The sequence below is a fragment of the Peromyscus eremicus genome, chromosome 14, assembly GCF_949786415.1.
Source record: "Peromyscus eremicus chromosome 14, PerEre_H2_v1, whole genome shotgun sequence".
Classification (NCBI taxonomy): domain Eukaryota; kingdom Metazoa; phylum Chordata; class Mammalia; order Rodentia; family Cricetidae; genus Peromyscus; species Peromyscus eremicus.
The window spans coordinates 83,094,600-83,122,328 of NC_081430.1; the positions used below are offsets into that span (position 1 = coordinate 83,094,600).

A 27,729-nucleotide genomic window follows, 5' to 3' on the forward strand; every position below is an offset into this window, starting at 1 on the left:
GCCCAGGGAGCCCCTGAAAGTGGAGTTACAGATTGTTGGAAGCCTCTATGTTGGTACTGGAATTGAACCTTGGTTCTCTGCAAGCGCAGCCAGTGCTCTTAAGTGCTGAACCATCTCTCCACCCCTCATTCTCTCTGCATCCTTATTTATGAAGTTATCAAGAGTAAAGCCAGGAGTTTTCTTGTGTGTTTTTGGGTTTTTTGTTTTTTTTGTTTTTTTTTTTTTTTGACTGTGCTAGGCATCAAATCCAAAGCCTCACACATGCTGGGCAAGTGCTACAATGCTAAGTTGAGTCCCCACTCCTACGTAAAGTTGTCTTGTATTTCTTCTATTTAATAACTGCATCATATAAATTTTCCCATATTCAAACCTCTTAGTGGCTCCATGCTGTTCCATGGAATTGATAAAGTATAAGGCACTTACTGTTAGACATTGAATTTGGTCTTATCTCCTCATTACTGTGAGTTGCACTTAAACTAGAAACTCCTACCTGTTCTCAGGAATAAGCTTTCCTAAGCAATGACTCTTAAACTATAAAGCAAAAGTCATAGAACTTGTACAGGATTGGTCATGCTTGGGTTATCTAGCAAAATCTTTACTTCTCTAGGTCCTGTTGCTGAGTGTTTTCCTATATTTAATATGAATAACAGTGGATTCAGAACAATCTCTTTTCCCCAGATATGCCGGTCTTTTCATTTTCTCAATTGCAGTAGATTTGTGTATTAATTAAATGTAAAGTGACCCTCACCTCATTAGACCTAATCTGAATTATAATTAGGATGGGAACAGAAAGTCACTACCTTCCACAACAATTACTGTGTAAATAATAACGGTATTCAACTGCTGGACCTCTAGGAGAGCGAAGAACTTACCCGGAGGAGCGAATGCCCCTTCCAGCTCCTTCCCTGGGCCACCAGCCACCTCCAGCTCCACGGGTTGAGAAGAAGCCGGAGTCCAAGAATGTGGATGACATTCTGAAACCACCAGGCCGGGAGAGCAGGCCTGAAAGAGTGAGTCCTGTGAACTATTATTTTTTGTAATTCTAAAAATCGTAAGAGGGTTGTTTATTTCTTTTATCAATTTATTTATTTTAGTTAGTTTAATTAATTGCATTTTGAAAAGAGAAAAAGTAGGTTTGCCTTTATGATATGTGGAACAAAAAGAGGGAGAATTAGGAGACTTGATTAGGTTTAATTTCCTGATAGTCTGTCTCTCTCTCTCTCTCTCTCTCTCTCTCTCTCTCTCTCTCTCTCTATATATATATATATATATATATATATATATATATACTTTTAAATTTGTCTAATATTGAGTAATCTTATAATAAAGATTTCAGGGGCTGGAGAGGTGGCTCAGAGGTTAAGAGCACTGACTGTTCTTCCAAAAGTCCTGAGTTCAATTCCCAGCACCCACATGGTGGCTCACAACCATCTGTAATGAGATCTGGTAACCTCTTCTGGCTTGCAGGAATATATGCAAGCAGAACACTCTAAACATAATAAATAAATAAATCTTTAAAAAAAAAAAAAAAGATTTCATCCATCCACATATGTATGTAGTGCACTACATGTGTGCCTGGTGCCCACAGAGGTCAGAAGAGGAAGTCAGATTCCTTGGGACTGGAATTACAGATGGTTGTGAGCTAGCTGCCTTGTGGGTGCTAAGATCGAATCCAGGTCCTGTGCAAGAGCACCAAGTGCTCCTAACTGCTGAGCCATCTCTCCAGCCCTCTCTGCCTACTCTCAATCTATAGCTATCCTGTCTGTCCTGTGGTTGTTGTTTGAATGATACAGTAGTCCACCATCTTGTCTGTGGTTGCACTTGAAGCAGATACACTTCTCTGAAGTCAACAGTGATGCAATAATTGTAATTAAAATATTAAAATTGGTGCCTAGTGTGGTGGCACATACCTTGAAACCTAGCACTTAGGAGGCAGAGGCAGGCGGATCTCTGAGTTTGAAGTTCGCCTACTCTGCCTAAGAAGACACTGACTTAAAGAAAAAAGAAAAACTCCAGAAATAATTCATAAATTTAAAATCATGTGTAGTTCTTAGTGGCATGATGAAATCTTGCAGTTGAGTCATCCCTTGCCATGTCCACACTTCCCACCTGTTGGTCACTTAGTAGCTGTCTTGATTATGAGATGAACTATCAAGGTATTGTAAGATTTGAATACTATTCATGGTTTCAGGCATCTGCTAAAGATCCTTAGAATATGTTTCCAGTGGTAAAATGGCACTTCTCTTTCTTTATCTTTTACCATCCCTCTGCTTTCAATGTGCTTATGGGCTCTTTAATTTTTATTTCTTAAATTGTTTATTTCTTTTTGTTTGTGTGTGCACCGTGCTGGTGTACACATATGGAGGTCAGAGGACAACTTTCGGGAGCTGGTTCTCTGCTTCCACCACGTTGATCCCAGGAAACAAACTCAAGCTGTCAGCCTTGGCAGGAAGTGCCTTTACCCCACTCTGTGTGTGTGTGTGTGTGTGTGTGTGTGTATGTGTATGTGTGTGTGTGTGTGTGTGTGTGTGTTCGAATAATCTATTTATAACTAATGTTATTATTTACATAGTTGGCTTTATTTTATTTTTGGCTTGCTCGTTTTAGGTATAGAAATACAAGTTATTTTTATGTGTTCATCTTATGTTTAGTAACATTGGTGAACTTTTCATTTCCAAAGATTTTTAGCAAATTCTTGGAATTTTCTGTATATAAGATTATGTCATGTGCAAAATAATTGTACTTTTTCTGGTTTAAGCTCGTCTACTTAGTGAGTAGATGTCTCAAGAGGGGGACGTTCTTTGCCTTGTTTTTTGTCTTGATTTTTGAATAGAGAAAATACCTTCAGTTTTTCACCATTGAGTATGATGTTAGCTCTGGATTTATTTATTTATTTATTTATTTATTATTTATTTATTTATTTATTTATTGAATGTGGGGAGGCACATGTGCACATGTACCACAACACACTAACAGAGATCAGAGACAACTTACAGGAGTTGGTTCTCTTTGACTGTGTAAGTCCCAGGGATCAAACATAGATACTAAGGCTTGGAGGCAAACGCCTTTACCCACAGAGCCACCTTGCTGGCCTCAGGTATGGATTTTTATAAGTGCTCTTCATCAGGTTGAGAAAGTGTCCTTTCTATTTCTATCTACTTGGTTGAATATTATTACTCACAAAGGTTCATTAGCTTTTTTTTTCTATTTTTTTTATTAAGAAATTTTCTACTCACCCTACATACCACCCATAGATCCCACCTTCTCCCATCCCCCAGCCCTCCCTCCCAAGCCACCCCACATCCTCCAAATCAAGATCTCCCATGGGGAGTAAGCAGAGCCGGGCACACAGAGCCGAGGCAGGTCCAAGCCCCTCCCCACCACACCAAGGCTGCACAAGATGCCACACTGCAGGCATCGGGCTCCCAAAAGCCTGCCCATGCACCAGGGATGGATCACCGATCCCCCCACCCAGGTGTCCCCCAAACAGTTCAAGCTAAACAGCTGTCTCCCAAATCCAGAGGGCCTAGTCTAGTCCCATGAGGGTTCTACAGTTATTAGTCCACAGTTTATGGGTCTCCACCAGTGTGGTGGGTCATCTCTGCATATCTTCCCATCATTATCTCAACGGCAAATTCGTCCTCTCTCCCATCATCGACTGGATTCCAGGAGCTCAGCCTGGCGCCCGGCCAGAGATCCCTGCATCTGCCTCCATCAGTCACTGGATAAAGACTCTATGATGACAGTTAGGGTATTCACTAGACTGGTCACCAGAGTAGACCAGTCCAGACACCCCCTCGATCACTGCCAGCAGTCCAAGGTGGGGTCATCCCTGTGGATTCCTGAGAGCTTCCCTGGCACCCTGCCTCTCCCCACTCCCGTGATGTCTTCATCTATCATGGTATCTCCTTCCCTGCTCTCCCACTCCAACCCTCCCATTTCCCTATGTTCTCACCCCCCATTCCTTGCCCTCCGCCAACCCCTCACCTCCAGCCCCCTCATGCAGATCCCATCCACTTCTACTTCGCTGAGCTATCCATGTGTCCCTCCCTGTCAGCTAGCCTCTCCGAAGCCATGGGCTTCAGTCTGGCCATCCCTGGCCTTACATCTAGTATCCACTTATGAGTGAGTACAAACGACTCTGAGATACCATCTTACACCTGTCAGAATGGCTAAGATCAAAAACACTGAAGACAGCTTATGTTGGACAGGATGTGGAGCAAGGGTAACACTCCTCCACTGTTGGTGAGAATGCAAACTTGTACAGCCACTCTGGAAATCAGTATGGCGGTTTCTCAGAAATTTGGGAATCAATCTTCCTCAAAGACCCAGCTACACTGTTCTTGGGCATATACCCAAGTAATGCTCAACTTACCACAAGGACACTTGCTCAACTATGTTCATATCAGCATTATTTGTAATAGCAAGAACCTGGAAACAACCTAGATGCCCCTCAACTGAAGAATGGATAAAGAAAATGTGGCACATATACACAGTGGAGTACTACTCAGCAGTAAAAAGCAATGATACCATGAAATTTGCAGGCAAATGGATGGAAGTAGAAATTATCATCCTGAGTGGGGTTGTTAGCTTTTGTTAAATGTTTTTTTCTTTTTTATATTAGTAGAGATGATTGCATGATTTTTATTTTTTAGTATATTGGCATATTTAATATAGTAATTGATTTTCATGGCAGTTGGTGCTACTCAAACAATTTTTTTCTGTGTTGCTGGATATGGTTTGAAGATCATTACATCTGCGTTCATAATAGATATCATTGTTTTCTTGTCATGTCTGCCTAGTTTTCGTACAGAAGTGATGTTGGCCTCATAAGTTTGGAATTAGTCCTTCTGTTCTTTGGAAGAATTGCATTCTTTAAATATTTAGTAGAATTCAGTGATGGAGTCTTTTAGGCCTAGGCTTTTCTTTGTTAATACTTTTTTATTATTACTATTTTATATGTATGGATATTTTGCCTGTGTGTTTGTGCTGTTTGCATGCCTAGTGCCTGTGAGGCTCAAAGAGAGCATCAGATCCCCTGCAACAGATGGGGTTACAGATGGTTGTGAGCTACCGTGTGGGTGCTAAGACTCAAACCCGGGTCCTCTGGAAGAGCAGCCTGCCCTTACAGCTGAGCCATTGCTCTCACCCTGTTGGTGTTTCTTTGTTCATCTGTTTACCAATTGACTGTTCAGAGTCACATCGTCTATTTTTTTCTTTTGTTTTTCTTTCATTGAGATAGGGTCTCAAAGTATAATAAGCTAGCCTCAAACTTGCTGTGTAGTCAAGAATGACCTTATAATCTTGAACTTCTGATCTTCCTGCCTCCCCACCTCTCAAAGGCTGGCATTCGAGGCATGTGTCACCCATGCCAGCTTTTATTGAGTTATTTTTTAGTTGGAGTCTCACTGTATATCCCTGATTGTAATAGAATTCACCATGTAGGCCAGGCTAACTTCACAGAGACTGTGCCTGCCTCAGCCTCCATCATACTGGATTAAGGATGTGTATTACCACACTTGATTTTTTTTTTCCCTTGTTTTACTCTCTCAACTGTCCCCTCCCCTTGTTTTTGTTTGTTTCTTCGGCAAGTTTGGTAGTCTGCATCATTCTAGGTATTTGTCTGTTTGATCTAAGTTATCTTCTTTTTAGCATGCAGCTAATATGTATCTTTCTTTATAATCTCTTTACATTTCTGTAATATTGGTAGTGACGTCTCCATTTTTTATTATCGTAATTTAAATCTTTTTTTCTTAGTCTAGGTAAAAGATTATCAATTTCATTGTTGTCCCCCCTCCCCAGAGGATCAGTTTTTGGTTTTATAGATTTGGAACGGGGGAGATGTGCTGGTTTTGTTACTTAGATAATGACATAATGACTGGGTTCTTTATGAGGAAAAGATGTTTATGTATCCCACAGTGTAGGAGATGCAAGAGTTCAGCATCAGAATTTGCTGGGCTATGGTGAGGGCTTTCTTGTTGCATCAAAACATGGAGGATGTATCATGGTAGGAACATGTGTGAGACAGGAAGCCAGAGAGATTCAAGGATCAGGCTTACAATTTATACCATTGCACTATCAAGGAAGGTGTCCAGGGTCCCTCAAGAATAACCCCAAGTGACCTAATTAACTTCCCACTAATCCCCACCTGATAAAAGCTCCATTATTTCCACCCTGCTAGACTGGAGACCAAGTTTCTAGCACCTGTACTGTTGAGGAGCACATGACCATATCCAAGCCCTAAAGTTTTTCTGAGTTTTCTCTATTTCCTTAATATCTAGTCTGATCTTTGTTACCTTCCTTCTGTTTTGTTCATTTTAGCTTGCTCTTTTTGCAGTGGTTTAGGCAGAAAAGTAGGTTTTTCAATGTTAGATCTTTTTTCTTAATGTTTTAAGAGATATTATTTTTTGTGATGAGTTTTGTCTGCATGTACGTATGCACACCACATGTGTGCCTGGTGCCCACAGAGGTCAGAAGAGGATGTTGGATCCCCTGGGACTGGAGTTACAGCCAGCCAGTTGTGAGCCACCATGTGGGTGCTGGGAACTGAAGCCAGTGCTCTTAACTGCTGAGCCATTTCTCAAATTGCAGAAACGTGTTTTAAAGAGAGGTGTTTTGTTTTTGAAGTGTCCGCTAACTCAGTATACTAGCAGGCCTAAAATCCCAGCTTAGCCATCTCTCCAGCCCCTAAATCTTCCTTGATATAGACATCTACACTTAAAATTTCCCTTCAAACATATGCTTAGTTTTACTCTATGAGCTGTGGTATGTGCCTTTATTTTCATTCCTGTCAGAATATTTTCTGATTTCTTTGGGCCATTGATTTTTCAATAGTTTGTTTCACGTACTTATTCATTTCCTTTGTTCTGTTTTGTTTTGCTTTGTCTGTGTTGAGACAAGGTCTCAGGTCTAACAGGCTAACCTTAGAGTCCCTGTGTATCCAAGGATGACCTTGTTCTTCTGACCTTTTTCCTCTACTACCTGAGTGCTGGGATTCCAGGCATTTGCCATAATACTGGGATGGCACTCAAGGACTTCTGTATGCTAGGGAAGCATACAGAAACTGAGCCAGCTGAGCTCAACCCTACACAAAACAAACTCCCCCTCGTCCTTGTGTTTCAGATTGTTGTGATAATGAGAGGATTGCCTGGCAGTGGAAAGACACATGTTGCAAAACTTATTCGGGTGAGTATGAGAAAGCAAAAAAAAAGAAAAAGGAAAAAAAGTGAGTTGCTTGTGTTAGTGGGCAGTATGTTATTCGTACAAGTATCTCCCATTTGATCAGTTATAGAGGCCCATAGATCTTTAGTAGATTTTTTCCTTAGAAGTTTTTTTATCCATTTAGACAAATAATTTTGCCTCTGCTTGATTTAAAACAACCAGAAATTTTTATTTTACTTTATTTAGCCACAAGTGGAAACTTTAGTGTGTTCATCAATTTGGTTCACTTTTTTTTTTTTTTTTTTTTTAATCTTCATGACTGTTGTATTTTTAGGATAAGGAAGTAGAATTTGGAGGACCTGCACCCAGGGTTTTAAGTCTAGATGATTATTTCATCACTGAAGTAGAAAAAGAAGAAAAAGATCCAGATTCTGGAAAGAAAGTGAAAAAGAAGGTATGATGTAATTCTCCTAGACCTATTGGTGGGATTTTAAGAAAAATAGGTTGAGGGAGAGATGGGGTTGTTAGTTTTGTTTGTTTATTTTGTTTTTTGAGACAGGGTTGGTTTATTGTTTTTGAGGCAGGATCTTAACTGTGTAGCCCTGGCTGGCCTGGAATTTGCCCAGTAGACCAGGTTAGACCAGGTTGGCCTCAAACTCACAAGGATCTGCCTGCATCACCTGCAGGCATTCAAGGTGTACACTGCCACACCTGGCTTGAGGTGTAGGTTTTTTTGAAGATGATCACTTCCTGTCTTCTGGACACCAGCTTTGGTACTTAGGTGTGAAGGATGTAAAGTCATCCTTATCTCGGTGTTAACCAGGCTGAGGCTGATTTCTTCCTTTTGCTAACTCCCATTTTTCTGTGGGATCTTAGGTGATGGAATATGAATATGAAGCTGAGATGGAGGAGACTTACCGCACCAGCATGTTCAAAACATTCAAAAAGACTCTGGATGATGGCTTTTTCCCTTTCATCATTCTGGATGCTATCAATGACAGAGTTAGACATTTTGACCAGTTTTGGAGTGCAGCAAAAACCAAGGGTTTTGAGGTATGGTCTTAAAGAACTTTTGAAGCACTTTGAGTTTGAGTTTTGAGTCTCTCGACCTACTCATCACTTATTTCTGTTTAGGTGTATTTGGCTGAAATGAGTGTTGATAACCAGACTTGTGGCAAGAGAAATATTCATGGAAGAAAGCTTAAAGAAATAAATAAGGTAATTTTTCAGAAATTTAGGGTGCCGGAGTACCCCAAACATCATTCTTTCAGTATCAGCAGTGTTGTCTTAAGCTCACTACCTCATTTTTTTTTTTTTCCTGAATGTCTTTTCTATCTGCTTCAATAAATGCTTTCTTTTCTGCATTTTAAAAATTTTTTTATTTGTTGATTTTTGGTTTTTAGAGACAGGGTTTCTCTGTGTAGCTTTTGGAACCCATCCTGGAACTTGCTCTGGAGACCAGGCTGGCCTCGAACTTGCAGAGATCTACCTGCCTCTGCCTCCCGAGTGCTGGAATTTAAGGCCTGGCTTCTTTTCTGTGTTTTAACTGGAAGGGGTTGCCTAGCTCTTCTCAGAACTAGCCTGTTCAGGTTGTAGCATTAATCGCATTTATCTTGACAGCTGATTTGGTCTTTATTGGAGTAGTTGTCTGAGATAACTGTCCAAATATTTCAATAGATGGCTGATCACTGGGAAACTGCACCTCGTCACATGATGCGTCTAGACATTCGTTCCTTGCTACAAGACGCTGCAATAGAAGAAGTAAGTGTGCATCTTTGCCTCAAATGCAGTTAAGATTAAGCAGCACGTTTTTCACCTTCTTCACTTTGAAAGTTTTAAACTTCCAGAAAAGTTACATGAGCAATGTACGAGCACGTATATACCTTTGAATGATCTCAACTAATCCGATTGTTAATAAATACTTAGTAACATTATTATATAATAATTATATAATTATTATATTACTGTAGAATCATATGAGAGTTAAGTTGAAAAACCTTAGTCCATCACCCCTAAGTATATTGATGGCTATCTTCTAAGAACAAGGACATTCTCTAATATATTTAGTTAATTATAAAATTTAAGAAAGTTAACATTAGCCAGGCTGATAGTGCACACCTTTAATCTCAGTACTTGGGAGGCAAAGGCAGGCAGATCTCTGTGAGTTCAAGGTCAGCTTGGTCTACAAAGTGAGTTCCAGTACAGTCAGAGCTACATAGAGAAACCCTGTCTCAAAAAACCAAGAAGGGAAAAAAAAAGTTTACATTGATAGGATCCTGTATTAAGTAAAATAAATTTCCTAAAAATTTTTTTTTTAATTTACTTAATTCTGCTTTGCTCCTAGGCCATACCCCACAGCCAGTTCCTTAATTTAGCCTCTGAATTTCCTTGAGGTAGCTTAAAAATAGTCTATATTTAGATTTCATCACCTGTCCTGTCCTTTATAGCATCTTTTTGGATGGGATGAAACAAGGCCATTGTATGGCCCTGTCTGGCGTGGAACTCCTTTTGTAGATCAGGCTGGCCTTGAACTCAAGAGAAGGCTTGCACCTCCATGCCCAGCTTTTATAAACTTTTATTTTTTTTTCTTTTTTTCTTTTTCTGGAGCTGAAGACCGAACCCAGGGCTCTACCACTAAGCTAAATCCCCAACCCCTTTATAACCTTTTATAATTGGAAAAATGGCTCATTTAGTAAAGTGCTTGCCATGAAAGCATGTGACCTGAATTTTGATTCCTAACACTCATATAAACACTGGACACATTGGCCCTTGCCTGTAATCCCAGTACTTTGGAGGGGGAGTATAAGAGAAATACCTAGGGGCTGGGTGATGGTAGTACACACCTTTAATCCCAGCACTCGAGAGGCAGAAGCAAGCGGATCTCTGTGAGTTCGAGGCCAGCCTGATCTACAGAGCTAGTTTCAGGACAGCTAGGGCTGTTACATACAGAAACCCTGTCTCAAAAAACCAAGGGGGGGGGGGGCATCCCTGGGCTCAATGGCTAACCAGTCTAAATTAGTGAGCTCTAGGTTCAGTGAGAAACCCTATCTCAAAAAATAAGGTGTCATACACCTTTAATTCTCTGCCACTGTGGAGGCAGAGGCCAGCCTGGTCTGTAGATTGTGTTCCATGGCAGCCAGGGTTACACAGAGAAACCCTATCTGGAAAAAACAAACCAAGAAAGGGGAAAAAAAAAAAGTAGAGATCAGAGGAAGAAGCCTGCCGTAAACTCTGACCTGCACACATGAACACACACACACACACACACAAGTCTCACACACATTGAAGCTTACACGCACGTATACCTGCTGTTTGTATTTATTTGTTTGTTTGTTTGTTTATTTATTTATTTATTTATTTATTTATTTATTTATTTATTTATTTTAATATTGTAGGGCCTGGAGAGATGGCTCAGTGGCTCAGAGCACTGGCTGCTCTTCTAGAGGGCACAGGTTCAATTCCCGGTACCCATGTGGTGGCTTACAGCCATCTACAACTCTAGTCCTAGGGGATCCTACGCCCTCTTCTGGTCTTCTCAGTGTACACAGGTGGTACACAGACATATATGTGGGTAAATCACCCATACACATAAAGAAAAGTTAAAAGAAGATCCCAGATTCAGACTTACATTATGAAAAGTAATTTCTTAGCCTACCATAAAAAACAACAACAACAACAACAGAATTTTTGTGCATATAGACCAGTTGTTCCGTTGAGTGCCCATCAGTTTGGATTGTCTATTCCTATTAGTTTAGGGTTAAATTAAGTAGCAGGGGAGATGGCTGAGTGGGTAAAGGCATGGTAGGGGAACTAACTCCTGCAAACTCTCTGACATTCTGCTGTGTCCCAGGGCAGTGGGCACATGCGTATGTTCACACACAAGTGAATGACTAAATGAACGAACAAATCAGTGTGTAAACATGAACAAAACTTTGGCAGGAATGCCACATGACTTATGTGTTCTCAGTGTATCACATTTGGTTCATATCCTTTGAGATGCCAGTTTACCTCATTGTGATTTAGGCATTGGTCTAAACCTTGGCACCAGGGTCATATCTAGTGAGTTTTTCTCCTTTTTTCCATTTGTAATAAGTAATCTATAAGTGTCTTTTAATTTCTTTTTCTCCAATACATTTTCACTCATTGCTAACTCTTAATGGTAGTGATTAGTTGGGTGGAAGCAAGTCTTCATCATGAAAGAAGAGAATTTCTGTCTCAGTCACTTATACACTTCTGTTTTGTTTGACCTTGTTCTTTGAATGGTGCTGTTTTTATCTGTGGCTTGGGAGCAGACACTGTCCTGTTGGCCAAATTTATAGCCACATGTGATAGAGTTGACCATGCCACCTCCTAAAAACATACTCTTTTTTTTTCTTTTTTTTCTTGGCTGTCGTGAGTCCATATTCTGGCTTTCAGTTATCTCTGTGTCATCTCAGCACAGTCACTTTTCCCACTCACCCTTTCCAGACCCTCAGAAATCACTTAGGGCGCTATCCTTAACTCAGTTTTTTGTTTGTTTTGTTTTGTTTTTCAAGACAGGGTTTCTCTGTGTAGCCCTGGCTGTGCTGAAACTCACTCTGTAGGCCAGGCTGGCCTCAAACTCAGAGATCCAACTGCCTCTACCTCCCAAGTGCTGGAATTAAAGGCATGCACCACCACTGCCCAGCCTTAGCTCAGTTTTTGCTTTGCACATATAAACAACCTATTTCTGAGATTGCCAGTTTATGCCCATACTAAATTCTTAGATTGCCTGTTATGTACCTTATAAAGACTTGCATGTGCTATATCACTACCTTAAAAGTAACCATTTTGATGAGGCCTGATGGCACACACTTTTAATCCCAGCACTTAGTTTGAGGCCAGCCTGGTCTACAGAGCCAGATCCTGTCCAAAAAAAGAAAAAAAAGAGTTAATAGTTTTGAATGGAGTGCTTTAAATTCTTTCTGTGATTATTTTCTGAAGTCTCCCCAAAACATGCCATGTTGGTGTAGCCAGAATTCCTGGCTATGCTCCTCTTCTAGTATCCCCTGTCCTTTTAGGAGGAACCACCCTGTTGGAAACAGTAATCTGTTGTTCTTCCTTGTGCCAGCTTTGATGGTTTCCCACCGGCACCTTAGTCTGTTCTTCCATCCTTTACCTTCTAAGTCTCACATCTCCGTGCTCTCTCCTTTGTTATTGTCCTCCCCCACCATTTCTCTTCTTTGGAAATTTGATTAGAGAAATACATGTTAAAAGTTTTTAAAAGTCCCTGGGCGGTGGTGGCGCACACCTTTAATCCCAGCACTCGGGAGGCAGAGCCAGGTGGATCTCTGTGAATTCGAGGCTAGCCTGGTCTACAGAGTGAGTTCCAGGACAGGCTCCAAAACTACACGGAGAAACCCTATCTCGAAACCTCCCCCCGCCCCCCCCCAAAAAAAAGTTTTTAAAAGTCGCCAGGCATCAGTGGCACTCACTCACCTTTAATCCCAGCACTTAGGAGGCAGAGGCAGGCGGATCTCAGTGAGTTCAAAGCCAGCCTGTCTACAAAGTAAGTTCCAGGACAGCCAGGACTGTTACACAGAGAAACCCTGTCTCAAAAAAACAAAAAGAAAGTTTTTAAAAGTCTATAATCTCTTTGAGTATTAAAAACGTGTGACCCATCTCCTTGGAGTAAAAGATTTTGCCTAACTTTACAGGAATAAAGATGAGAATTCCATGAATATCTTTCTGTTTTCTTTTAGTCCCACTTCCAAGTTCAGGGTGTTAGAGTTCACGTGGTATGTGACAGAGGAAAGCCTGTGCTGCCGTGGGCTTACTGCAGATCTTAGTGAGTCAACATTTTCTTAAATGCTAATGCATCCATTTTAGAAAATGATTATTGGCGTGTTGTAGGTAGAGATGGAAGATTTTGATGCAAATATTGAAGAACAGAAGGATGAAAAGAAAGATGCAGAAGAAGAGGAAAGCGAACTGGTAGGAGACAGACCAACCACTTTGAGCAAAGTGTCTCTTTGTTATTCTTAAGGAGTGTTTATATTCAGATCTGTAGTTAGATTACTAGTGTTGATACACTTTTTACAGTAAAAGTTTCCATAACCATCTTTATGGAGACTTTGGATTCTTTTTATTTTTCCCTAGTCCAAAAAAGCTCTGTGTTGTTAAAAGAAAAATTTAACAGAGTACTAAGAAACTCATCTTTGTACTCATCTAGCCGTGGGTGGTTGTAAGAGAGGATGCTTTTCAAGAAAGTAAATGACACATAAAAGGGCATTTTTTCCCATTCCAGCAGGTATGTGGAATAGCCTACCCAGTATATGTATACTTGTCTCTTCTTTGCTATAAGATCTCAAAATTGAGTTCTGTCCCCTGAGGCAGAAGAACTTATTGAATGAAGAGGCGAAGTGCTGCCACTGGCTGCTGGATTTGTTCTTGTTTTGTCTTGTTAAATGATGGCAAAAATGACTGTGTAGGCAATGGAATACCAAGGCTGATGAGAAAATAATGTGAGTTTAAAGTTGTGTGTACCTCCTGTAAATGCTTTTGATTACACCTCTGGAGATGTTTGCCTTACCCTGTCACTCAAGAAATGAAACCTATAAAATTACTGACATTTTAGAGTTGGCTAATGAGGTACAGAGATTAACAATGCCTTTGGATAGTATTGCTTTTTAAATCCATGATATTACTTGCTTTATTTGACATTTCAGCTCTTGCTAAGTTGCTTCTCATACTTCTCTTAATGAAAATGTACAGAGATCCCTGATTCCTGTCCCCTAAAACATAGTCTACAAGGAGTGGTCTCTTCAAACCATGTGTGACGTAGATGACTCTTGATAGAATCTGTGTTATATAGCATTGGTGTCGACCTCTACATTCCTAGATTTTTTTAAATGTGTATTAAAAATAAGCTTTAAAGTTAATGGTAATTGAGTCTCAGTATCTTTTTTAATAGTCTTATTTTTCTTAATCAGGTTGCATTTTGACATACATACTCTAAAATGTGAGCAGAAAATTTACTTGAAGATCCACACTGTTCTGGATAACAGTGAATAATTTCACTAGCTACTTGTAGCCTGTACTAGAAAGTGATTGAGAAATTATTAGCTTTTGGAAGCTCCATCTTATGGCAGTAAAACTCCAGGATATGCTTCATCTCGCTTGCTTAAATGTAGTCAACTTGGAGCTTTTAATTAAACATGTAGTTAGTTTTTAAAGGGAAACACACTGTAACACTAGTTTTCCATCAGAGAACTGGCAAGGAAGCCTTAAAATTATAGTCTGCTGGACTCTCTTTTGTTTCCATGTGGCCTGCCACTTTAAGAAGCTAAAGGATGACAGGTTTAAGGATGACCAGGATGGTTCCAGCAGCAGGGAATGAGTGTATTTCTTTACTTTAATCTAAAGATTCTTTAACCCATTCACATTGCAGAATCCAGCTCTTTTACTCTTGGAATCTATCCCAAGGGTAAAAGATTACTGAAGAATATTAACCAAGGTGATATGAGTGAGTTTCGTGTCATTCAGACCACTTTAATGAAATTCTCAGTAAGCTTTGCATTTTCAGTTCTGTACTGGATGAAATCCAAGCTTTTCTTAGGTAAAAAAAATCATTAGGGATTACTGGTGAGATAGAGTCCTGCCTTTAGTGCTTCTGCAAACCTAGTCCATATGATTCAGAATCTAAAAGTATACTATTCCAGTGATGCTTAAGGCTTTAGGTGGGTTGTGAGGTAACACTTGTGCTAATTTCCTCAGTATTTAACACTTAACACCATCACATCAGCACAGCTTTTTCTTGATTTGATCTAAGTGTTTTTGGAAAAGATGATGTAATTTATAATTTGAAATACTACCTAGTAATTCCTAGTTCTGCATAAAGACTAGCAATGTATAAATGCAAAGGTTTCCTGGAGTAAGATGCTCAAGTGAACTCTCCTGTAGAGATTGTTACGATGTCTCCACTGTGTTTCCAAGGCAGCTGTGTGGCAGTCTGCTCTATGACCTTGAACATTCTCAACAGCAGAGATGACTCTTAAAGACAAATACCTTTGGTGAATTTGTCTTGTTCACTAGGTCCTAATATTAACATTTCTGTATAATAGGATCTAATCGAAACCACAGTCCAAATAAAGAAAAAGGGGATTCGTGATAAATGACATGGAATAAACGGAGGGGATTACTATGTAGTTGTAGGCACCCTGGGACATTGGGAAATGTTTGGCGAGTTTGTTTAAAATAAATTACTCAGTTACCTTATGTAAGCTATAAATTGCCTGTGGTAATATCTGGTTTATCACATTACAGTAAAACATAATATTAGAAGCTATCAGAAATAATTTCATTTTCATCTGGTGAAAGAGAACTGCTCTGGTTGATTCAATAAAATTAGCCTTTGTAAGATCTAACTGGTACATGGATTGAGTCATTTTCAAAATGAATGTGAACTTCATAATGGGGTAGTTGGGTTCAAATACCAGTTTTCCTTTCCCAAGTACTTAAAATGACACTGGAATATCAAGTGACTGTCTTGAAGAACACTCTTGGACATCATGGCTTCAATTACTTGAGAATAGCAGTTGTACTTAAAAAGTAACCTAGCTAGCTTATAAATTTTCTGAATGATACTGATCCTGGCTGAGTAACTAGCTGTACATTCTTGCCATAATTGCTGTACATCTGGAATAGAGGCTACAGTTGAGTCCTCAACTGTACCTGCCTCAAAGTGCCTTCATGATCCCGTCCTGGTGACTGCTCTGAAATGTGCAGTGAAGTTTGGTGAATTTGGTCACTTAACTTTCTTCAAGGATAATCAAGTTGTGTTTTCCATAAGGATATGTTTATGACTAGTGAGTGGAAACTGAATCCATTCCCAGTTTTAATGCTTTTCCAGTTCAAACGTGTTATGCATGTATGTGTCTCTTTCTAACCCTTCGAGCTTCTCTCTGTGTACGATTTAGGGTTACATTCCGAAAAGCAAATGGGAGATGGACACTTCTGAGGCAAAGCTAGGTGGGTATTTCCTTTTTCCTGTTTTTATATGTGCTACCTGATGGTCATGGTCATAGAGCTCTGCACTGCACGGAGTCAAGGGCCAGAAACTTGTGCTCACATCCTTCAGTCATTTCACTAGCTTTGCCTTGACGACTGTGACAGAGTAAATACAAAAAAAAAAAAAAAAAAAAAAAAATGCTTTGATATCATTGGGAGGTTTTAGAATAATTAGAAATATTTGATAGGCATAATAACATACTGTCACTTCTGACAATTTTTTTTTAGTATTAATCAGAAATGTGCTCCTAACATTTCTTTTTGAGAAGAATATTTGCCTATAACCCAAAGTTGAGCTTTGTGAGTATTTTGGTAATAATTCTAATAAATATTAGAGTTTTAAAAAGTAATTAAAAAGAAGATATCTTGTGTAATAAATTTGAATTTCTGTGTTGAGGGAAGTAAATACATAATTGAAATATTTAAGGAGACTCCATTTAAATTTTCCTTCAGCCTGTTTTTAATACCAAGTTACAAGGTAAACCGGTTTAAATGATTGTTTAAATCAAACCTTAGAGTTGCCTGATTTAGTCAAGTAAAAAAATTGTATGTATTAAGTGGATTCCTTCGGTATTTTAGTGTGATACTGTAAAAAAACTTAAAGAGACCAATTTAACATGTCAATTAAGGTGCGTCAATACAAATGTAAGGAACCATGCAGGGACTTACTGATTAGGAAAGGTGACTCTCAGTTTTTCTCCGTGATGTACTGTTACTCCAGAACCGAGCAACCATCTCAGCATCCTAAGTCCCTAGATGTAGTTGGGCCACTCAGCACTTTTGCTGCTTAGGTCATGTGACCTTTGCATCAAAGGTGAGGAAATTGTACACAGACTTGCATGGCTCACTTGGGTTAGAGATAGCAGTTGGTCTTTACTAGGTTGTATCTTAAAAAATAAGCTCACAGACTGTAGTAGTATTGTTTTATTGCAATAGGTGCTTGCTATAAAATCTAAAGATAATTTTAGCTGTGTCAAGTGAAAATTGTAGTTTATTGGCATAATCTTCTACAAATCTTTCCTCTGAGACATTTTACAGTAATCAGCTCTCTCCTTACACATACCATAAGCACTTTTTTGCTTAAATGCAGTTAAATAGTTAAGAAAATAGTAACCACAGCTTACTTTTTTAAAGGGTGATGTCTTAATTTTGCTTCTTTTGAATTAGGTTAACCCTGTTTAAGCGCTGTCCTTTCAAGTACCCTGTAAGACTAGAAGAGCATTTGTTTCTGCTGGTGCTTTAGTGATGGGCTTCGGTGGCAAAGAGTGATCATAAAAATAAAGGGATTATAAGAATGACACATAGTTTAGCAAACGTTCTTCTGAGGTGTTATATAATACATGATCGGGGCTTGTCCTTTTTTAAAAAAAAAAGGGGGGGTGGCTGGAGAGATGGCTCAGAGGTTAAGAGCACTGACTGCTCTTCCAGAGGTCCTGAGTTCAATTCCCAGCAACCACGTGGTGGCTCACAACCATCTGTAATGAGATCTGGTGCCCTCTTCTGGCATGCAGTCACATATGCTGTATACAAAATAAATAAATAAATCTTAAAAAAAAAAAAAAAAAAAAAGAACCATCCCATTTTCTATTTTCCTTTCTAGTTTTAGAGGAGAAAAGAAAATGGAACATAGCCATGATGACTATTCAGAAAAATGTTATTAATGTTTGTATTGATTTCTGGGAAATATGACTTGCCTATTATTTATTTCTCAGAAATGTGTCTTATACAGTGTGTCAGTTTTAAAGACATTACACAGTGAATTACAGAAATGAATTTCTCATACATCTTCTAAGTAATGGCACGAATAGTCTGGTAATGAATCTAGACAGGGAAATTTTTACTTGATACAAAAGGAGTGACAATGATGTTTTGTCTAAGGACCTGGCATTTGGCACCACTGGATTGTCTTGAAAGTTAATGCAGCCTCGGAAGAAGGACAATTGAGTGTAAACTTTATCAAAGTATTTACTCCTTTGAGATTGGCCCATTGGGCCAATTGAAAATTCTCTTCTAACTCATGAGGAGCATCTGAAAATTAGCCTGTTTATGTTGCCTTTCATATCTCATCAAATTTGATGTTTGGTTTCCAGACGCAGTTTACTTTCCCGAGTACTCTACCAACATTCTTAAATTTCTCTTAGAAACATGATTGTGCTGAGGTGGAAGCATAATAAGCTTTACCTGTATTGCACATTGAGCTGAAAAATCTGAGAACTGGAGCTGAGGGGGTTTGGTTCATAGATGAGTCTTCCAGTAAGAAAATACTTCTGTACTCTTCCAAACAACTGACCAGAATTCATTGCAGAATCTTGATTTGTGTTTAATGTACAGGTCAGCTTGTGTCTGTTAAATCGGAAGCAGCATCAATTTAAAACAGTCACTGGCCTGAGCTGTATCTGGCATGGTATTACATGTGATTGACAGCTGCCTGACCAGCTCTTTCCTAACTGGGAGATAGACGTGGTAATACAAGAGCTGGGTTTTACACACGTCTGCTGGGGTTTAGTACTGAAGCTACTTCAAGTCCAGTGATGTGATTTTAGTTTCTCACACTTGTACGACTTAGAATATTCGAGACTGTTGTCATCTAATGGTTTCTCCTTATAAAGCACTCTGATTTTGTCATCTTCATGTCACTTGTCTGTACTTAGGAGTTGTATTTTAGCCTTCTACTCATCAGACAGACTGAATCATCTTTTCACAGTTAAGATGTAATTGTTACTTGTATAGGCACAGAACTCTTATATATTCACCTTGGACAAATTTTCAGATACCATTTACATTTAGGAGATATATAGCTGTATCTCTGGAATTTTTCTGTTGTGCTATAGTAACATGCAGTGTTTCAAAGATATGGTAAATTCTGTAACCAACCAAGTTGGATCAAAACTTCATCCTCTTAAAACTTCATCTTTTGCAACCCAGGCCTCTAATGTGTGAGTGCACTGATTGGGCCGCCTGCCTTTCTTCTGTAACCAACACTCGGATTCCTCTTCCCTTATTGTGTGCCACCCGAGTGTTTGGGTTCTAGTATTCGTGTGGATGAGTGTTCAGCCTTTCTTCAGCACTCAAAAGAAACTTTAAACATGCTTGCACAATAAAATTTCAAATCAAATACTTCAAATAAGGGTACTCTGACTACAAATGCAGGCTTCGGGGCTTCGGGTTACAAATACAGAACACATGATCTATACATCCTGGCATTGCCTAGTAGACAAAGAAATAGTCTAGCAATTTCCACCTGCCTTTCTGCAGCACTGCCTGGCTGTGCTCTCTTGTTAGGATTGAAATGTGAAACTTTCCCTTCAAAGTATGTTCATGAAAATCAATGGTTCTAAGTTTGGAAATCCTTGAAATTTATTTGAGTATACTGGAGCTTCCTACTCTCTGGTAAGGCACTGCATGTCTAAGGTCTTGAACTAAAGTCCATCTTACTACTTACGGGACGTCATGGGTTATCTGGTACCATGTATTGTGTCCCTATGTAGCCAAGGGTTCTGTATAGTATGGCCATCAGTAGAGCCATTTGGACAGCATTTTATCAACAGAAGAGGTGGAAGATTGGTTCTGGGGAGCCTAACTCAGGGAAATTTTGTTGAAACAATTGTCTTAGTTTTGTAAACTGTTGTCATTTACATTACTGAGTTTTCAATGATGATTGCTTTTGTGAGGGAAGAGTATGAGAACTAAACCCTTTGCCAATTATGCAAAGTCTTTCTGGCTTCGTAAAGATTGTGTCCAGTTAGTTGTGTGGAGTTTATATATGAGAAAGCGTAACTTCTCCCCCTCGCCACTGCTTCCACTGCACGTGCCATGTCAAACTCTCTCCAACTGGTGCCTTAAAGATCTCTAGTGTCCACATTCTGCATCCTTTATGGGGTGAATGTTTGTTACATGTTTCCGAAGCAGTTAAACTTTCCTTTATTAGCCCACCTTAACAATAGTGTGTTTAGATAACTTCAGAGGATGCAGGCGCTTCACTGGAGCTCAAATGTATATAACTTATAATATTCCACATTTGTGTTCAGAATCAGTATTAACAATAAAAAAGACACCACATTTTCATTGTGTGTTATTTAATACACCTAACCTCATCTCTCATAATTTCTGGACGTGCTGTTTATTTGGTAATTGTGAGCTATTGGGACACCAGCTCCTTTCAGATTTAAGATTAAGAAAGAAATACCAGATCTGGTCACTTGGGCTGACATACCAGTCTTTAGCATGGTGAGTCAACAGTACTTTACAGTATAATCAAAGTACAAAGGTGGTCAGCAGTACTTTACAGTGTACTCAAAGTACAAAGTGGTTAACAGTACTTTACAGTATACTCAAAGTACAAAGGTGGTCAACAGTACTTTACAGTGTACTCAAAGTACAAAGTGGTTAAGAGTACTTTACAGTACACTCAAAGTACAAGGGTGGTCAACAGTACTTTACAGTGTACTCAAAGTACAAGGGTGGTCAACAGTACTTTACAGTGTACTCAAAGTACAAGGGTGGTCAACAGTACTTAACAGTATATGCAAAGAAAGAGGAGGTCTCATATAGTTGTCTTACTCATAAATATTAACTCATGAGTGCTCTTAGCCAAAAATCATAATCAAAACACATCCTTAAACATGATCTTTTGCTATCTGATTTTCATATGATACAGTATCACACATCATTGTAGATCAACTGAGTTGTATTAACACTGTGTTAAAAAAGCAATAATTGTTTTTAAAGAGACCTGTTTTTTGTTTGTTTTGTTTTTCTTTTTAGAACATGAGAGCTGAAGTGTGATTTTTTTTTTCTGAGGGTGGGAGGACAGGAGGGTCTTTTCTTGCCTCACCCATATTTATTGCTAAAAGCATAGAAGTATAAATATTATCCAAGACAAACACCAAACAGACCGTGAGAATCACATAAAATTTGATATTCTCTTAGCCAAGAAGATAGTTTGGATCTGAAAATGATGCTGCATTGAAAAATGTGGATGTGCCCATTGGAGACAATCCAGCCCTCCTTTTCCTTTGTGTGTTGTTTACAGAGTCACACACTCCTAATGCTCTGGCTCTGTGTTTGTCCCTCAGACAAGTTGGACGGCTTGAGGACCGGCACTAAACGGAAACGTGACTGGGAGGCGATAGCCAGCAGAATGGAGGATTACCTTCAGCTCCCTGATGACTATGAAACTCGTGCTTCCGAGCCCGGCAAGAAGAGGGTAAGAGACTGTTGAAACAGGAAGGCTCATCCAAGTAGCATTTGGATTTTAGGAAGGTGGGGACGGAGAAATGGCTGTCCTTTATATAAAGTGCTTGTCATGCAAGTATGCGGACCCAAGATCAGTCTGTAGCTCCCAGTAAAAACAAAACGCGCTCCAATTACAGGTGCTGCCTGTTCGGCATAGATGAGTCAGTTTTTGAAAGTTTATTTATTTTTATTTTATTGGTATGGTTAACCTACATGTATATTATATATATCATATGCATGCCTGGTGCCTGCAGAGACCAGAAGGAATATCGGCTCTCCTGGAAGTGGAGTTACAGATATATATAAGCTACCCTATATTTGCAAGATCAAATCTGGTTTCTCTGTGAGAGCAGCAAGTGCTCTTAACTCCTGAGTTAGCTCTCTAAGCCCTCTTTGTATTTCTTTTAAATTAATTTTCTTAGTGTTTAAATATGAAGACAGTATTGTAGTATGAGATAAAAATATTAGTAGATTGTTGTTGTGGTGTCTGTTATTTCAAAGAATCCATATTTCAAAGCTTATTGATACACTGCAGACAAGTGAGGTATGATGGTGCACCTTTAATCCCATCACTGCAAAGGCAGAGGCAGGTGAATTTCTGTGAGCTTGAGGCAGCCTGGTCTACAGAGTGAGTTCCAGGTTAGCTCTATCTTGGGAAACCAAAAAAGTTCAAATACTGCAGATATACAGTAAACCCACTCTTGTCTGTGTGGTTTGAGGGGGTGGGAAAGGGAAATCCCATTAATGGCTTTCACCTATGCCCAGCCACATGCGAGGACTTAAGACTGAGGCCAACCAAAGTAGAATTGGCTCAAGTTAGGCATGGTGGTGGATCTCTGCAATCTTGGCACCTTGGGAACGGATAAAGGCAGGAAGATTGTCCATGATTTGAGACCAGCCCGGGCTGCAGAGTGGGACCCAGTCTCTCCAAACACAGAGAACAGCAGGAGTGGTTGTCCTTGGGACGTGACCTGGGAGTACAGTCCTTGGGACAGTGAGTGATTGGAAATGAGAATGCTTTTCCTCTCTTTTATTCAAATCGCTGTGACTGTCTTCAAAAGGTGACTCTGAGAATGGGTCACATTAGAAATGTACCTAAGTGACTAGGCTCTAACGTGTGATTTGTGCTGGGAGTGTGACTCAGTGTTTAAGCGTTTGCCCTATATGTCAGGTTCTGGGTTTATCCCTAGTATCATAAATAAATGAATAAAATGTCAAAAACTACTATTTATAATTGCTGTTCTTAGCAGAAATGTATTTCCTCACACATAAAATAGAAGGAGCAGTCTCAAGAGGCAGTATTTAGTACAACTTTAAAGAGCTAGAAAGTGATTGATCTTCAAGTAATTGTACTTTCTTAGAAGAATGTGAATGGCAGTGAATGAAACACATGTCCCTCAAACCTCTGAGTGTTAGTCAAGATTTTCTGTGTGATTTTCTGTTTTCAGTACATCCTGAGTGCAGTTTCCTCTTCCTCCACGCCTCCATCTCTCACATCCCCATCCCACCTACCCTCTCACCTAGTACAATTTTTTTTAACAGTTAAATGCCCCCTCCCCCCAAAAAAGACATGGTGGTATAAATCTTAAAAGTACCTTTAGGAAAATTAGAAGGAAGTCAGACATTTAAGAAACCATTTCTGGCTGAAGTTGTTTATTTTTTGTATTTTCTTTCTTTCTTTCTTTTTTTTTTTTTTTTTTTTTCTTTTTTTTTTTTCCTCGAGACAAGGTTTCTCTGTGTAGCTTTGCGCCTTTCCTGGATCTCGCTTTGTAGACCAGGCTGGCCTCGAACTCACAAAGATCCGCCTGGCTCTGCCTCCCAAGTGCTGGGATTAAAGATGTGCGCCGCCACCACCCGGCTATTTTTTGTATTTTCATATTCATTTATTAATTCTGAAACTTGTAAGGTCTGTGAATGTCTAATAATGAATAGCCAACATTAAGTGGATAAGTTTCATTAGAGATGTGTGTGAAATACAGTAGTATTAACTTTTCTCTTTAAAAATTGTGGTCATAGCCAGGCAGTGGTGGCTCACGCCTTGGGAGGCAGAAGCAGGTGGATCTACGGAGTGAGTTCTAGGACAACCAGGGCAGTTACACGGAGAAACCCTGACTCACAAAAACTGAAGTGGGGAAACAAAACAATCACAGTCATTGACCATCAAGACAGCCATCCAGTGATGCAAGCCTGATGACCTGGGTTTGATCCCCAGAACCCAGCGTGGAAGTAGAATGACAAAACGCACACGTTGTCCTCTGACCCTCACTTACATGCTGGGACTTGTGCGTGCCTCTGCATGCGTTTATGCTTTCACACGAGCACTAATAATAATGATAAGTTTTCTGCCTTTTTTGTTTGTTCGGTTTGGTTTGGTTTGGGTTTGGGTTTTTCAAGACAAGGTTTCTCTGTGTAGCCCTGACTGTTCTGGAACTCACTCTAGACCAAGATGTCCTCAAACCCAGAAATCCACCACCCCCAGCCATAAAAAGATTTTTTAAAAAAATCAGTCATTGATGCTAAATCAGTGTTTCATTTTTTAATTTGATTATGTCTGTGTGTCACGTATATGTATACATGCCACTCTGTGTGTACGTGTGTGTGCGCGCGTCTAGATCAGAAAACAAGTTTGTGGACTTGGTTCTGCTCTTTCACCTTTACATAGGCTCCAGAAGCCACATGCAGATGGTTAGGCTTCAAGGCAGACACTTTTACCCACTGTCTAGTTAGTATTTCTAATGCTGTGATAAAATACCACAGACAAAGCAATTTGGGGAGGAAAGGGAGGAAGTTTCCTCTTCCAGCTCTCAGGTCACACTCCATCATTGAGGGAAGTCGGGGCAGGAACTCAGGGCAGGGACGTAAAAATTACATTTTATCTAAGTTTTAAAGTTTTAGAGTCTAAAATCCAGCTTCAGAAATGTAGGGCTGGAGGGATGGCTCAGCAGTTAAGAGCACTTGCTGCTCTTGAAGAGGACCCAGGTTGGGTTCCCAGCATCCACATAGTAACTTAGAACTGTCTTAATTCCAGAGGGAATCTGATGCCCTCTTCTGGCCAGGGATATTGCACGCGTGAGGTGCACAGGCAAAACACTCATACACAGCATAGAAAACAAATAAATCTTTAGAAGAATGTTTTTAAGTAGCTGGGTACAATTACTCTGTACTTAACTATTGAGGATGCTCTGGGTATTTAAATTTACTATGAGCTGAGTTAACCTTTTCTTTGTTCAGTGGTCACTGAATGTCTGTCTGTCTATCCTTAGCACTAACAACATCACAATAAAATGTGTGCCCTTGATCCTAAACGAAACTAAGAGTATGTATGAGTTAATCATAGTACGTATTTTTTGGACATAACTCAATAATAAGAGACTTAACTAACATGTAGTGGGCCCTGGGTTCAATCTCCAATACTACTAAAAAAGAAGAGAAATATCTTGATGGGTGTTTGAAGTTCCCAGGGAAGAGGAGAAAGCCATATTTGTTAAATATTCTACAGTTAATTCCCACCAGTATATCTGAAAAATTTATAGTTTACTTTTGTTCTATGCCTATTAAAACCTGATGAAACTGCTTCCATGTTGGAGCATGTATGTTATTTGGTGCAACCATAATGTGTATTCCCAGGTCACTTATATTTGGCTCAAGAATAAACTAGTTAAGAATCAAGTGTGGGAGTAGGGAGATGGCCTGGTGAGTAAAATGCTTGCCATACAAGTGTGAGGACCAGAAGTCAGGTGAGTGTGGTGGCCTGCCTGTAATCCCAGCATATGAGGACAAGGAATCCCAGAGCAAGCTGGCTAACTGTGCTGATGGACTCTTAGATCTCGGTACAAGTCTGAGATTCTGCCTCAATATATAAGGTGGAGAACAATAGAGGAAACACCAGAGATCAGCTGCTAGCCTCCACACTCACAGGTATGTGTACACCAGTGCACATGTATGCACACATACCACACTTGTGTATACATGCACAACAAAAGTGGAAATAAAAATGAGTCAAATGTTGGGGCTAGAGAGATGGTTCAACAGTTAAGAGTACTGACTGCTCTTCTAGAGGACCTGTATTCAATTCCCAGCACTCACATAACAGCTCACAACTGTCTGTTTAACTCCATCTCCAGGGGATCCAATACCCTTACACAGACATACATGCAGGCAAAACACCAATGCACATAAAATAAAAAAATCATTTTTAAAAAAGACTCAAGTGTTAATCCGCTTCCCTGCTATTACTCTATCTTCCCTCTGAGCAGATGTTAGAAGCCTAGTCATTTCAGTCAGTCTTGCAGATGTCAGAAAGGAAAGTCAGTGTACCCTAAAGTAGTAATGTATTTCCGTGTCCAGTGTAAAGAGCACAGAGTTCCAGTGCTCTGTATTTAGGACATAATAAATCACAAACTATATTTAAAATACAGCATATTAAAATATAGTATATGCTTTGGTACTATGTGTGCAATACAAGTAACAGTATCATAATCTTAAATATTTTTGCTCTTACAGAATATGAGATATATGCATGTATTTTAACAACTTATAAGTCCACCTTTTTTTTTTTTTTTTTAAGTACCAATAGGGAATATTCCTGAACCCATATATCTGCAGTTGAAATCATGCCATAATAACATTTGAAGCAATGATCTCTGGTAGTTTATGAATGAAAATGGCATTACTAGTCCACTGGTTTTTTTCTCTGATTAAATTTCAAGAAATAGTTATTGTACAGAGATAAAGTTTAAGTTGTTTAAAGTTCATATATAATATATATTTCTATAAATGGATAGCCATCCTGCAATATGAAAATTCAAAAATAGGTATGTTAAATTCCAGACTAACCTAGGGAAGTAATGGTTAATTGCAGAGGATAAAGTGGGAAAGGATGTCTAGACTGATGCTAGGTAGACAGGGCTCAGAGCTGTAAAGTGAGAACTAGAAGAAAGTGTATTGCTCATGTCAAAATGCCATGGAGCTGACAGGACACAGCAAGAGGCCTTAGTGGTCGGGCTTTGTCTTATAGTTAGGGAAAGTTTGAAACAGATGAGCATCACACGAATGTATTTTGAGAAGATCACTCTGGTAGAGTTTTTTTTTTTTTTTTTTTTTTTTTTACTTGTAATTTTAAGTCTGTTAATCTACCCACTAAATTATTCAAAGAGGGCACCTTTGGGGTTCCCTCCCTCCTTTCAGACAACCCAGACTAATGCTTTTTTCTCTTTAGGTGAGATGGGCAGACCTAGAAGAAAAGAAGGATGCAGATAGGAAAAGGGCCATAGGTTTTGTGGTCGGACAGACTGATTGGGAGAAGATCACAGATGAAAGTGGTCACCTGGCTGAAAAAGCCCTCAATCGAACCAAATATATATGAGACTTAGTTTGTGAATGGAGCGTTACTCCTCTAAGGTAAGGGTACCCAGCTATGTAAATAGCCTATTGTGTAGTTGCTTCAAAAATATTGAGGACAGCATGCTTTACTAAAAATCATTTTTCTAGTTCTGAACAAGTAAGTATGTACTACTTCTAACATTTGCAATAAAGAATATTAGAAAAGAAAGCAGGTTTTTGTAAGCCTTGTAAGAGACTTTGGATTCTGTGTTCTTGAGGAGGATAGAGTTGTGCTAGGATAGATACTGAAGTCTGCTGAGTCTTTTGTGTCCCCATTCCTGGAGTGACCTCAGTTTCTCTTCTTTCCAGGTGGTTCGCTTTGAGGTGACCTGAAGCCAAGGCCTCATGAAACTTCTTGTTTCCACGTTTCAATTTTGTTTTGTTTCTACCAGTTTCATTTTTAAAAGTTCTCCAGTATCCCCAAGAAATTTTAGAATCTTGCTGTACCCAAGCAAGACATTAATTTTTCTTTTAAACTAATTTGGAGAGGGAGGGTTAGCTTAACTGCTGAAGTCAGGTGGGGATCCACTGGAGGATTCCAACAGAATATTTCCTCCACTGTACACTGTCACAGACTATCATCATTGCTTTGTGGCTGTTTTTGGTTTTTTACTGTATGTAACTGGTAGCTGATTGTACTAGGATTAAAAACAATAAACTTTCACGATAAAGCCAATGAGATTCATGGGCTGTACAGCATGGGCCCTTTTCTCTTATTTCTTAAATTTGTTTTTATTGCTATTTAAATGAAGTGTGTCCTGATTACCTGCTTGCTGAACACTCCCGAACCTCTTTCCTATTGAGTAATTAGCACAGCTGTTTGGTGGCACATTGTAAAACTCAAGGTTCAGTAATAATGAGAATATTCAACTTTGCTTTATAGCTGAATTGTTTTTCTTCATGTCTTAAAGACTAACAGAGGTC

General features: G+C 39.4%; 1 protein-coding gene across 3 annotated transcripts in view; it reads left to right on the forward strand.

Moving 5' to 3' along the window:
* The window catches only part of Ylpm1 (YLP motif containing 1), a 73,491-nt gene extending 46,010 nt beyond the window's left edge, over positions 1 to 27,481 (forward strand). For 2 of the 3 annotated variants that reach the window (XM_059279791.1, XM_059279793.1), the window contains 11 exons: positions 856 to 1,010; positions 7,123 to 7,185; positions 7,496 to 7,615; positions 8,038 to 8,214; positions 8,296 to 8,379; positions 8,839 to 8,922; positions 13,033 to 13,113; positions 16,098 to 16,149; positions 21,264 to 21,394; positions 26,642 to 26,823; positions 27,115 to 27,481. In XM_059279791.1, the coding sequence (XP_059135774.1) occupies positions 856 to 1,010; positions 7,123 to 7,185; positions 7,496 to 7,615; positions 8,038 to 8,214; positions 8,296 to 8,379; positions 8,839 to 8,922; positions 13,033 to 13,113; positions 16,098 to 16,149; positions 21,264 to 21,394; positions 26,642 to 26,788 (1,094 nt within the window). In that variant the 3' untranslated portion in view covers positions 26,789 to 26,823; positions 27,115 to 27,481. Of the gene's footprint in view, positions 1 to 855; positions 1,011 to 7,122; positions 7,186 to 7,495; positions 7,616 to 8,037; positions 8,215 to 8,295; positions 8,380 to 8,838; positions 8,923 to 13,032; positions 13,114 to 16,097; positions 16,150 to 21,263; positions 21,395 to 26,641; positions 26,824 to 27,114 lie in introns of those variants that run through there. The other variant, XM_059279792.1, reaches the window with a different exon arrangement.
* The last annotated feature ends 248 nt before the right edge of the window (positions 27,482 to 27,729 follow it).